At 34.8% G+C, this 11,970-nt stretch overlaps 1 protein-coding gene across 1 annotated transcript; it reads left to right on the forward strand.

Moving 5' to 3' along the window:
* The first annotated feature begins 1,469 nt into the window (after positions 1 to 1,469).
* Positions 1,470 to 7,968, forward strand: LOC113231071 (zinc carboxypeptidase-like). Its single transcript, XM_026465238.1, has 6 exons — positions 1,470 to 1,554; positions 3,230 to 3,263; positions 4,233 to 4,332; positions 6,021 to 6,116; positions 6,404 to 6,622; positions 7,173 to 7,968. The coding sequence occupies exons 1-6, from the start codon at positions 1,527 to 1,529 to the stop codon at positions 7,779 to 7,781; spliced, it is 1,086 nt and encodes a 361-aa protein (XP_026321023.1). The 5' UTR covers positions 1,470 to 1,526; the 3' UTR covers positions 7,782 to 7,968.
* The last annotated feature ends 4,002 nt before the right edge of the window (positions 7,969 to 11,970 follow it).

Here is an 11,970-nt window from a genome sequence, read left to right on the forward strand (position 1 = left end):
ATAAAGAAATTTCAATTAAATTTGCAAATAAAATTAGTTACTATGATGGCCGTTTTGACAGATTACAATAGTAAGGTCAAATCTCATATCATTATCGAAAAACAATAATCAAAAGTGAGTCGCTTCTATAAGTTGTTACATTTATAACTAGTATTGCAAAGTGTAGCTGATTAAAAAGTTTTAATAAAACGAAAGTAAAAATGTCTACTAAATTATATCTTCAATCGAAATTGCTTTGTTGTGATTTAGCTTTGACGCGATTTTGCCGGAGGTAGAAGTTGTGCTGGACAGCGATCCTTGACGTGACCGGTGACGATCGTGTTAGATTTCATTAAAAAATTTCGAAAAACAAATGCCGAGTTGTGTCGTAAAATTATACATCAATTAGCTTCTTCAACGTAGTTATGTTAAATTAATACGAAACTTAATCCTTAATCAATTCTTGGTACTTACAAATAGTAAAAACAGTAAAAATCAGGCAAGTCAAAACACTGAGCTAAAGACAGTTAACTTTACTACTAAAATATTGTATTGTTTGTGGACGTCATGCCTAAAGCTGTTTTTTTATCACTAAAAATTATAGTATTCACAATTTTGAAAACTTTAGTTGTATCTTCTCATATTGGAATACATACTACGATAATTGGTTTTTCTCAGTTCAATTGTAAAATATTTGTAGTTATGCAGCCTAGAGACACGAGGGATGGATCTATGTCATAATTTAGTAATTTATACAAAAAGTTGAGGGTCAGTTGGTTCTTCCGATGTTTTAGTAATAATATATTAAAATAAATTAACCTTTCACCAACTGCAATTACTTAGTCAAAAATAATATAATAAAATGAGGCTGTCATGGCATTTAAATAAAATTATACTGATTGATGACTCGTATAAAATATTCATTTATGTTTACCTAGAATAAATGTAAAAGTATTTGTTTTTTAATCTTATAAATATGTTAAATCTTAGCAGCCAGAGAGCCTTTTTTTTTAAAGATAGTTTATCAAATGAGTTTAGCTCCACACGCATGTGATTATCATTCCTGAAAAGATGCTAATATATGACGAGGTTGTACGGTAGGTAGAACCTTTGTCTACTCAAATAAATGGGGAAAACTTATTAAAAAAATGATATCGGGACTTTTTTGGACGTGGGATGCGTTCTGTGAAAAGAGGTGTCTGTATGTTCCGTGTAACCGCTACTAATAATACGCTTTATATATCAAAGCAGCCGAATTTTGACAGACAAATATCCAATAAAATATGTACTCTAGTGAGCGTAATGATGGTCTGTCAATCAGTAAAGACACGAACTGCTTTAGAGAAAATACACAATTTTCTATAAAGCATTTGGTACTACTAATATAAAATATGTTTATTTTTATGTAATACAAAATGTAGTATAATAAAAGCAGTTGTTTCGAAATCAAATTTTAGTTTTATTTTTCGGCGTTTCCGTTTTCATGAACGCTTGCCATTGAAAAATACAATTTCGTTATTATGTTGTTCACGTGATAAAAAGTGGAAATGTATAGAATAATTTTAATTTTTATAGGTAAGCGAAATATAAATCTGTTGAATATATTACATTGATTATTATATAGAAGTACTTATTTAGGTACTATTATTACGAGGCTCGCCCTTTATTTCCATTTAATTTACTAAAGAATTCATTGTCTCACTCTCATACGGACGCATTCAATAAAATGCTATTAAGTATTTTGCCTAAAATAGTCCATGTTGGAAAATGTTTAATCAGTACAAAATTATAACAATTCAAGAAACGTTTGTAAAGCAAGAAGATTATTTTCGCTAAGTGGAATTATAACATTTGTTGTTGACTATACAGAGTGTAATCGTTAATTGGCAATTATTACATACCTTTATATAAAAACCTTTCAACTGATATCGAATGGACATTACCTAATGAGCAACACACATTAATAGTTTAAAAAAACTAGAAATATCCAAAATTTTAACGTTCAACATTGCCATGACATTCGTAGAAAGGCTTTAATTTCCATACTTTAAGAGGTCCACTCGTTTAAACATTATTGTATGACTTATCAATAATGATTTTTAAGAGCGTTTAACTTTCAAGTTTTGGATATTTCTAGTTTAATTTTGAAAAAGTTATTAAGAGTCGAAACTACGTCAGGTCGAATCCAAATATTTTCCGTACAAATACCGATCCTTTTGCTTGAGTCGAGTGGCAGGGATACTGGCTTTATTTCAGAATTATTTTTTTTACAAACGAAGTTAAGGTCATTTGAAAAATGTATATTGTATACTACACATGTTCTATTTAGTTCAGTTGATATAAAACAATCATTGGTATTGGTAAAGTATATATTGAATACAACAGTTTTCTTGTAAAATTTCGAGATAAGTTTGTGTTTTTTTTTTCTATCGTGAAATTTTTAGGCATCGTTTTTTCACACCGTATACTAATCAGTGTACATCCTCAATTTTACTATATATTTTTTCCAAGTGATCGATTCAACACTGTCACTGTTATGCGGAATCAATCAAGGCCATTTCAGGTAGAGAGATTCTTAATGCCGTTTTACTTATAGGGTAACGTACTTTCGGTATCAGTTTAAAGGTTTTTGATATTTCTTATAATATAAGATATCTGAAATCACTAGGGCACACTTACGACTACATCCTGTATAGAGTCCTGTGGAATAAAAGGACCTTCGGGATGGACTTGAAGTCTTATTTTTGTGATTATGTTAACACATAGGTAAAATAAAGAGTTTAGCACTATAGTCTCTCAGTCGACAAAAACACAAACAAATTAGTATAAACGATTTTAGTTTATTTTCATCTGCGATGCTCCAAATTTTAACGTGGAAAAACTTATTTGATAATTGCGAAATCTTGAAAATACGAGGTGTACATACCTTTCTTAGAAATGAGATGACAGTTTTTCTTATCCCACCTTTTGAGGGAAGAGAAACGTTAGCACTATTTGCATGTTTTCGGCGAATACATCGTAGGTATTGATTGAATTTATAGTAATGATTGTTAAAACATGTAAAGCTGATAAACAAAGGCAAGTTTAGTGCAATTCAAAATTCTTATAATATTTTATCTGTTATTCCTAGAGCTCAAAACATTTGACTCAACAAACTATGTTCCTCTAACCCGCCTGACTGTATATTTTTTTCTGGGAGCGTTACTACATGTTCGTCTTTCTACAATATCGACTTTCTGTTCTTTTTTAGTATTTGTACCAGCCTATGATGCAAATTTATGCGGGTAAGCACTTTTGTTTATAATCTTATTACTTAAGTTTACATTTTATAGGTAGTTTGTAAAAGTTGAGTTTCATTCTCCTTTATCTTCATCATACGTTATTCATGTATTTTTTACTGTATTATATTGTACAAAAGCTGTTAACATAAAATGGCGGGGACAATTGTTCTCAAAATTGTCCATTTTGAATATCTCAGATTATTTTAATTTTAGAATTGCGCAACAAAACGAAGACTGAATCGAAGTGTTTACATACCGACGCATTTTTTATAACAACCAAATTCCTAACCATCGAGTATATAACCAGAAATAGAGACGAAATAAGGGCCATATATTCCTGGTAACACATTAGCGATAGCAGCTCTTATAAATATCAACTCTCGTTTGCACTGAAACATAGACAGGCCAACTACTGACCTGTGTGTACGTCTCTGTACATTCCAAAAATATTCTGTATTTATTGTAATAAAGATAATATCTCTAACAATGCCGTGCTGTTCTATTCGGTGGTGTGGGAAAAACAGCAAAACATCTAATTACAAAACAAACGGAATCACATTTCATCGGTAATTAAATATTAAATATGTAATTTACGTCCATTATAGAATTGTAAGTCAATGATTATAGCAAAGCTTAAGTTAACTGGTCGATTTGAAGTGAAACAGTTGACGACACCCGTCAATTGTTTCGAACTTGGGCTAGCCAATCGGAGCGCAGGTGTCACATTAATTATATGGCAGAATAGTTTTCAAACAAATTAAATGACATTTCGTCTCTATTTCTAGTTATATATTCCATGTTCCTAGCACTCACATAGTCTTGCTTATCTTCCGTAACGTATCACTATATCATATAATAGTGATATTTTATATATAGGGATAGTTACTATGTATGTGTGATCAATGGTAATATATAATAATTTCCATTAAGTATGGGTATGTACATTTTTAAAACGCAAAATTCTTAATTCAGGTGCAAATCTATGAGGAAATGTTACGTCGACATGTTGAACATACTAAAAGATAAGGACGAAGAAGCGTGCGTTGAAAACGTTGCAACAGGAGCTGGCACTGTAAGTGGTAAGGTTTTGAAATGACATCGAAACCTACATTAATCACTTTTGGGATAAAATAACTTGAATACGTATTACTTTTGTCTAAAATATAGTTTATAAGGTTTTAAAACAAAAATTGTCAAGGCTTGGCCAAGTTATGTCGGGACCAAACATTTTCCAATATGGCAAATCCAAGATGGCCACCATACAAAGTTGAGTCACAGGTTACTTAGTAGACTTTGCTGAATCTCTGCAACTATCAATTGTATATAGCTGGGGTCTTCTGCGGTATTTAAGAATATGATTTGATGCGTTCAATTACTTGGCTCCATTTTGCCCAAAAAATAAACAAAATCTGAAAGAAAAACTACAACTCTCAACCAGTCACAAATCTCAAAGATAGCCCTCGCGGGCTGCTCTAGCGGGCCGGGGCGGCGCGAACGCATCGCGCGTCATCAGTATGTATATAACTAACTTGACTTTAGCGCGTATCCTTATGTGGTCATACATCCAAAGTAGCAACTTTAAAACTCTCTCTTGCAAAGTTGTCAGTTTGTAGATGTGGAATTATTACACCAAGGGTGCACCAATATATAACTAAATGTTTCACTATATTTCCTTCTTATCAACATTTATACGTTAGAGTTATAGTTAGAAATATGGCGTTACAGTGTACTGATAACGTTTCGCAATCCGTTTTCATGTTATTATCATGATGTAACAAACAACCACATAGCGTTCCTGTTAAGAAATATTTGGTCGAATAGTTATTGGTGGTATACCATCTTTGCAAGTTTGAGCATAAATCACTAGATTGATTTTGACGGACATATATTTAAAGGTTACATTATGAACACGTTACGTAATTCAACTTGTTGTTTTATGAAATGAAATGTACAAATAATTAAAAATGTATAACTTTGGTAAAAGTCAAATATTTATACGAGCAATGTGTGGGGCAACTGTACCTACGCAGAACCTATACCCACGTACAACAACGCGTTTAGAGTGTGGTTGGCGCTACCATCGCGCTGCAGCGCATCAGGTATGTTCGCGGAAGCTCACACGGATGACTTTCAATCCATTCTCAGAAAAAGAGCTGCCTCAATGTTAAGCCGTACAAATGAATTCTTCGTATCAAAACATCAGGCTGTCTTTCTCCTTACGCGTATAACCTGCAGCTCAATGCCTGTTGAAGACAAAAAATCTCTCAGTGTGACTGTTGTAGTCCTTGAATTGCTTTCCATATTGCATTGCATATTACATTGCATATTGTGCAGTGTTGCATAATTTCTGTAACCAACTTAAGTAATAAATTTCACCATAAAACACATAATCATGCAAAAACATTCCCAACTATACACAACTGTGATTGGACTACAGCTAGGGTTTGTGTTCTAATTCTCCTCGAGAATTAGTAAGACGAGTAAATTGTATTTTGTTTATTATATTTATAGTTGATTAAAGTGATTTTTTTAAGATTTTTAAAAATTTCTCGAACGTGGAACGTGGTGCGAGAAATCATGAAACTCGACAAAAAAAATATGTCGAGAAATCAGAAACCTAATTTTGCGATTATTAATCTAGTACTACAAAAGTCTGCCATCGATGTATCTATAAAACCCGTAAAAAGTTAAAAAATAAATGCATTTAAGCAAAGCAAAGCAAAGTTTTTTACGCAAAGTTATAAGCAAAGTTTTTTTCAGGTTATGATATTTTTAAAGGCTTTGAAGCAGTACTGTCCTGAAGTAGTGAAAGTAGAAGAAAAATATGTTACTTATGAAGGCAGACATCTTTATGAGGTAAGATAGGTTAAAAAAATACTAACTCTACCCTGACAACCAAATATGTTTTGCTCATGCTGTTTGGAAATCAGAATCTTCAAGAGATTCGTAGCAAGCTTACTTATCTTTATTAATAAATAAAACACATATTTGGGAAATAAGAAATATGAAACAATTCTGATTGGCACTGTTATATATCCTGGAAAGTATTTAATAGGTATATACTAAATCTATCATTGAAACCCATGTTGAAGCTTACCCCTTTCTTGTATTATCCGATTGCATATTTTTTTTTTACATTCAAGGTGATAGTAACTAATAATACTGCCAAACATGTTGACGACGACACGAAACCAGTAATCTTAATAGAAGCGGGTCAATTGGCAGGGTCAGAATCTACAAATTTGGTTCTAGTCCTCATACAACAGTTAGCTGCTTGCATTGAATATGAAGATATGATAGAAAAAGTCAAGTGGGTTATTCTACCCTGCACTAACCCGGACGGATTGGAGTATACCAGATACGTGAGTACTACCTATGTCAACTTCAGCTAAGAAACATTGACTTACAAATAAATGGACGACGGGTCTAATACAAAAACCACGAAAAAAATGTCCCAAGTCAACCTATTCGAAATTTAAATTGTTATGTCATCGCAGTATCGCGCTGTCTGTAGAACAAATGAAGACTAAAGCGGAGTGTCGCGCTCTGTATACGATTTTAGCGCCTTACAAGTGCGGACACTTTTTAGCGCGGACCCGACGTCCATATAATTGTAAGTCAATGCTAAGAAACGTTTTCTTAAAACGATATTTAGAATCAAATAAACAAAAGGCGAAAGTTGAAAAAGCTTAAAATAGTACATATTACAAATACTATTTTCCATTTGATCACAATTTAAAATATCAACATTATCTCTATTTAAAAGCTATGCTTTTGTCTGTGTAGACTTCTTCATTCCTTTCGATCCAGCCAGCTATCTTTATAGCTGTTCAGTTTGACGTTTCCCTTTATTTCAAGTAAATTTAAAAATGTAAATCTGTAAACTATATTAGCGAGTTAAATATTTTTTAGAATCGTGTGCAGTGGAAAAAGAATTTGAAACCATCGGACGACCAAATGAATCATGGAGTAGACTTGTCTCGAAACTTCGACCATCAATGGAGTGCATGCAAAAAACGCGGGAACAGTTTCTCCCCACAGTATCCAGGATTGTCACCTTTTTCTGAAAATGAGACGAGATTCGTAAGAGATGTGATGAACCGATACAAAAATCAGGCTAGAGCATATATATCAGTACGCAAGAATGGTCATTCCCTGCTCTTTCCATACGCGTACACTAAAGTGAAAGTTGACGATGAGGCGCAATATAAGAAAGTTGCTGAAAAAATAGTGGAAAAGATTAATCAGAGAGCTGGTATAATTCAGCTGTTTAGCTCTGAGTCAATTTTCTCAATGAACGGAAAAGCGCACTGCGGGCATAGTGTCGATTACGCCTTCGATCTTGGGATTCCCAACTCTTTCGAGATGCGCGTATTCCTTGGAAGTGAAACGGAAGTCGTGACTAAGTTCCAGTCCCTACCTCGAGGTTACCATAACTCTTTACTTTTGGGCTACCTTAGCGGTTTTAAGAAATTATATGAGATAATTACCACTGACAAGAGCAAAAATGCACATTTTTAACTTCTGTTTCATATTCCAAGAACGAACATTAGTTTTGAAAGACAAAAAAGATCATAATGTTTTATTTTACCGTTGTCGTATTTATTAGTGTAATAAAGTATTTGTATAAATTTTATTGGATTGATATTCAATTATTTTTTAAGTGAAATTTCTTCACTAGTTTGTTATAATTATTAATACATCGATCGAACACTCAGAAAAAATTCCTTCGTAAAAAATATTTGTTACTAATATAACATGCTGTTTTAACGAGTGATTGTATAATTCTTACCTGTGCTGAACCGGATTCATCCCCTAGTTTACCACACATAGAGGTGGAATATTTTCTTCAAATTTAAATGGTCAATATTGAGGTACCCTCATTCCAACAAAACAAGAATCATCGAAATCGGTTTACAAAAAGGTGAGTTATCGCGTAACAGACATAAATAAAGCTTCAGTCGAATTGAGAACCTCCTCCTTTTTTTTGAAGATGGTTAAAAATACGTATCCATTCTGCTATTTATACACGTTTAATTGCATTCAATTTTCTCTACATTTACTGTAGAGAAAATTGAATTTACCGAAAAGTTCTAACAAACTAGGATTTTCATAGTAATTAAATTATTATATACTGTTTTAAGTCAAATACAACACTGGAAATCTAAATTGAAACAAACAGCTACTCAGCCGTTATAGGTGTCAATACTTTGGCTGTTTCTCGGTAAAACAATTTGTGAAACGTACTTTATTAAATTTTTCTGAATAAACGTACTTTTCTAAATAAGTCGCCGTAGTAGCCTTAATTCTTAATAATAATAACAATAATAAGCTACACAACAACAATAATAAAACTATTATCAATTAAATTGAATTCAATTATTTATTTATTTAGGCATTAATCCCATAACATTACATTATACGTTACACGGTCATAAAACTTTAAAAGCAATAAATAAAATAAAATTAAAAATTAAATTCAAGTTACTAATTAAAAATGTCAAAAAGTTATAAAATTAAAATACAATTAACAAGATTAACATTAGGAGCATTAAAAACAGTCATATAATATAATAGTCACATCTTAAAAACAAAGTCTGCACCAGTTCATTACTGGACTTATTTAGTCTCTCTGCAAAAGACCATTGACGCTTTCGTAAGGGGGCGTAAAAATCATCCACCCTGTTCAGGGCAAACATGCCAGACGCGCTACAGCGCCATGGCAAACGTAACATGGCTCGAAATGCGTTGTTGTACTGCACGCGTAAAGTGTTTATCGATCGTTTGGTGTAATTATACCACAGCTGACTCGCATAAAACGCCTGACAGTATCCCCGAAACAGAGTGACTTTCACCTGGTCTGAACAGCGTGCAAAATGCCGCGCCAACATATTGCTTTTCACTGAGATAGCCCGGCTCTCAAGGTCCTCATCATCCGTAAGTCTGTCTGTAATAATGTGTCCCAGGTATTTAAATGTAGAAACTACTTTTAACGTTGATCCAAGTAACGTAACTGGCGCAACAATGTCTGGCCCTTTGTCATATAAATACGACAAACACCATCAGTTCTGTCTTTTTCACGTTATAATGAAGAACATGAGCGACAGCATACCGTTCACATATGTCAATAAGTTTCTTCATTCCACTAATAGAGGGACTCAACAGTGCCATATCGTCAGCATAACTAAAGTTGTTTGCACAATCTCCTGCGACATGACAGCCGACTGCAGCTCTGCTAAGTTCCTCCATCAGATCATTTACATAAAGGTTAAACAAGACTGGCGACGTCAACCCTCCCTGTCTAACCCCGCAACTTGTACGGCTCAGAGATCGCGTCATCCCAGCGCACCACGTTAATCTGATTCCCATACCAGAATCTCAAAAGACATGTCAAACTATTTGGCACTCCGGCCCTTAACATTTTTGACCATAATAGCTCATATTTGATGGTGTCAAAAGCGCGGCTTAGGTCGAGAGAGCAACCATATACAGTAGTTTTTCTTTTTAAATAATGCTTTATGGTATTCTTGAAGCAAAATAATAATTAATTGTTAATTAAAATTATCAATTAAATTACAACTAAGCACGTCAAATTACTAACAGTAATTGAATCATTCAACTAATAGCATCACACAATACTATCGTTAAACGTGTAGAGTGAATGCTCAATAAGTCACGTTTTCGGAGAAATGTGAACAAATTCCTCGATGGTGCACTTCGCACGTTATCTGGCAGTCGGTTGTAGGCCGCCGGTACCATTACATGTACTAACTTGGATGTCTTTGTCAACAGACGCGGTATAGGCCGCAGTCATATTTTATTGCCAATGACGAACCGCTACTGGAGGTGACTGTGGATAAGATCCCAAAACAATACATTTTTGACAAAAAATGCGAGATTCAAGAAATAAATTCAGGAACAGGTACTGGGGTATTCTCACAAGACCTCAATATCAGGATTTTAACACCGCTTGGTGACCACAACACATTAATATATATAGACTGAATGTATGGTTTCAAGTTGGCAGCAGAAGCAATAATAGCGAGAAGAGTAAAGAATCACTCCATTCGAATACTCTTCGACAGCATGTCAATACAGGCCTGCAGGCGCTGAGCAGTTATGAGATTAACTCAGGGCTTACTTGTGAATGCCATTAAGCACTAAAGGAGGTATGTATACACAACTACGTAACTCTATAGTGGATTAAAGGATACAGAAGCTCACGTGACAATGACGGCGCAGGTGATCAAGCCAGAAACGGGTCGGAGACGGACGCTGTGGGACCAGAACCCGTAATGATCCTCCCCTACCAATGGTCAAGAACAACTATACACAAAGGTACAAAATCTTCTCATAATAACACATTGACAACCCTACGGTTTGTAGACAGGCCAGGGAAGTACTCTCAATGCTCAACGCCAGTCTATCTCGTTTATCAGGCGCCTGATAAACGAGACTTGATATTATAAAAAATTGTCACTTGATATTATAAAAAAAAAAAAAATAATTAAGCAAACTCAAAAGGCACGAGCTTCGCACACTAATTACCGACCTAACGGGTCGTGGTCCATACAATGAATACTTTTTCAACTTAGGTATCACGGACAGCCGTCTATGTAGAACGTGCATGGAGGGGAGGAAACGGCCGCGCACATCCTGCTACAGTACTCTGGCGGGGCCAACTACTGGGCTAAGTACCTTGGAGTGACGAGGGCGCTTCCCGAAGTCTTCAGCAAACTGAGGAGGCTGCTGAGATTCCTGGAGGAGCTTGGGTAGCACGAGTAGGACCCTACACCCACCACACGCCAAATAGGCGCCTCAACGTTGACTTGCGGATACCAGCCCGTTACACCAAGTACCAAGTACAAGTATCAAAGCCCGCAGCAGGCCCGCATGTCGCGATGTCTATCTCCGAGTCTGGAATACTCCTCCAAGTGGTCTATGGCATATAGAAACGCCTGAAAACATACCATAGCTGGGACCGTTAGTGTTTTCATGGTCCGGAAAAGAGGTATTGTTGATGCATTCTGTGACACTCTCGCAACGGCCCGTATTGCTCCTTTTTGCATTTCGACGGCTCATTCCCAGAACTCAACACCATGCTGTGGTTGGCTGGCACCATTTATTATTACAATTGCGACGTAATAAGTATCAAATGAATGTGATATTTGATCTTTTTGAAATGTTCCCAACATTCGATCGTAGTATTACGCAAATTGAACTGTAATGGATCTGTACCATGTTTAATTTTAAATAAATTGAATATCTCTCCAGTCTAATCACCTGATACCTTTTTTGGAGCTTGTTAAGTTCAGCTCAGTAAAGAGGTACATTGTACGATCATGTTAGATTCATGTCTGAATATAATGTAGTAAGTGACGCATCTCGATCATTTCTAGTACTTATTTATGCATCTTTAGGTAAGTCTGTCAATAAACTTTGGTCCTGATACATTTTGTTTCATTTGTGGTTGCTGTTCATTCCAACATTGCAAGGATAATGCTGCATAAGGTACAGAATGTGTGTAGGTACAGCTTTGGTCATATATTGCTGACGGCCAACAAGGAAGCTAGTCAGAAAGCTAAGTTAAGATGGAGTAAAAGTATGACAAAGATAATCACTAATGATATTCACCACAACAAATGACCTATTAAAATTATAACAATCTACATCTACCGCCTATTCGACGTTTAGAATAGACAGCGGATCG

This window comes from Hyposmocoma kahamanoa, unplaced genomic scaffold (assembly GCF_003589595.1).
Source record: "Hyposmocoma kahamanoa isolate Upper Pololo Valley unplaced genomic scaffold, ASM358959v1 64, whole genome shotgun sequence".
NCBI lineage: Eukaryota > Metazoa > Arthropoda > Insecta > Lepidoptera > Cosmopterigidae > Hyposmocoma > Hyposmocoma kahamanoa.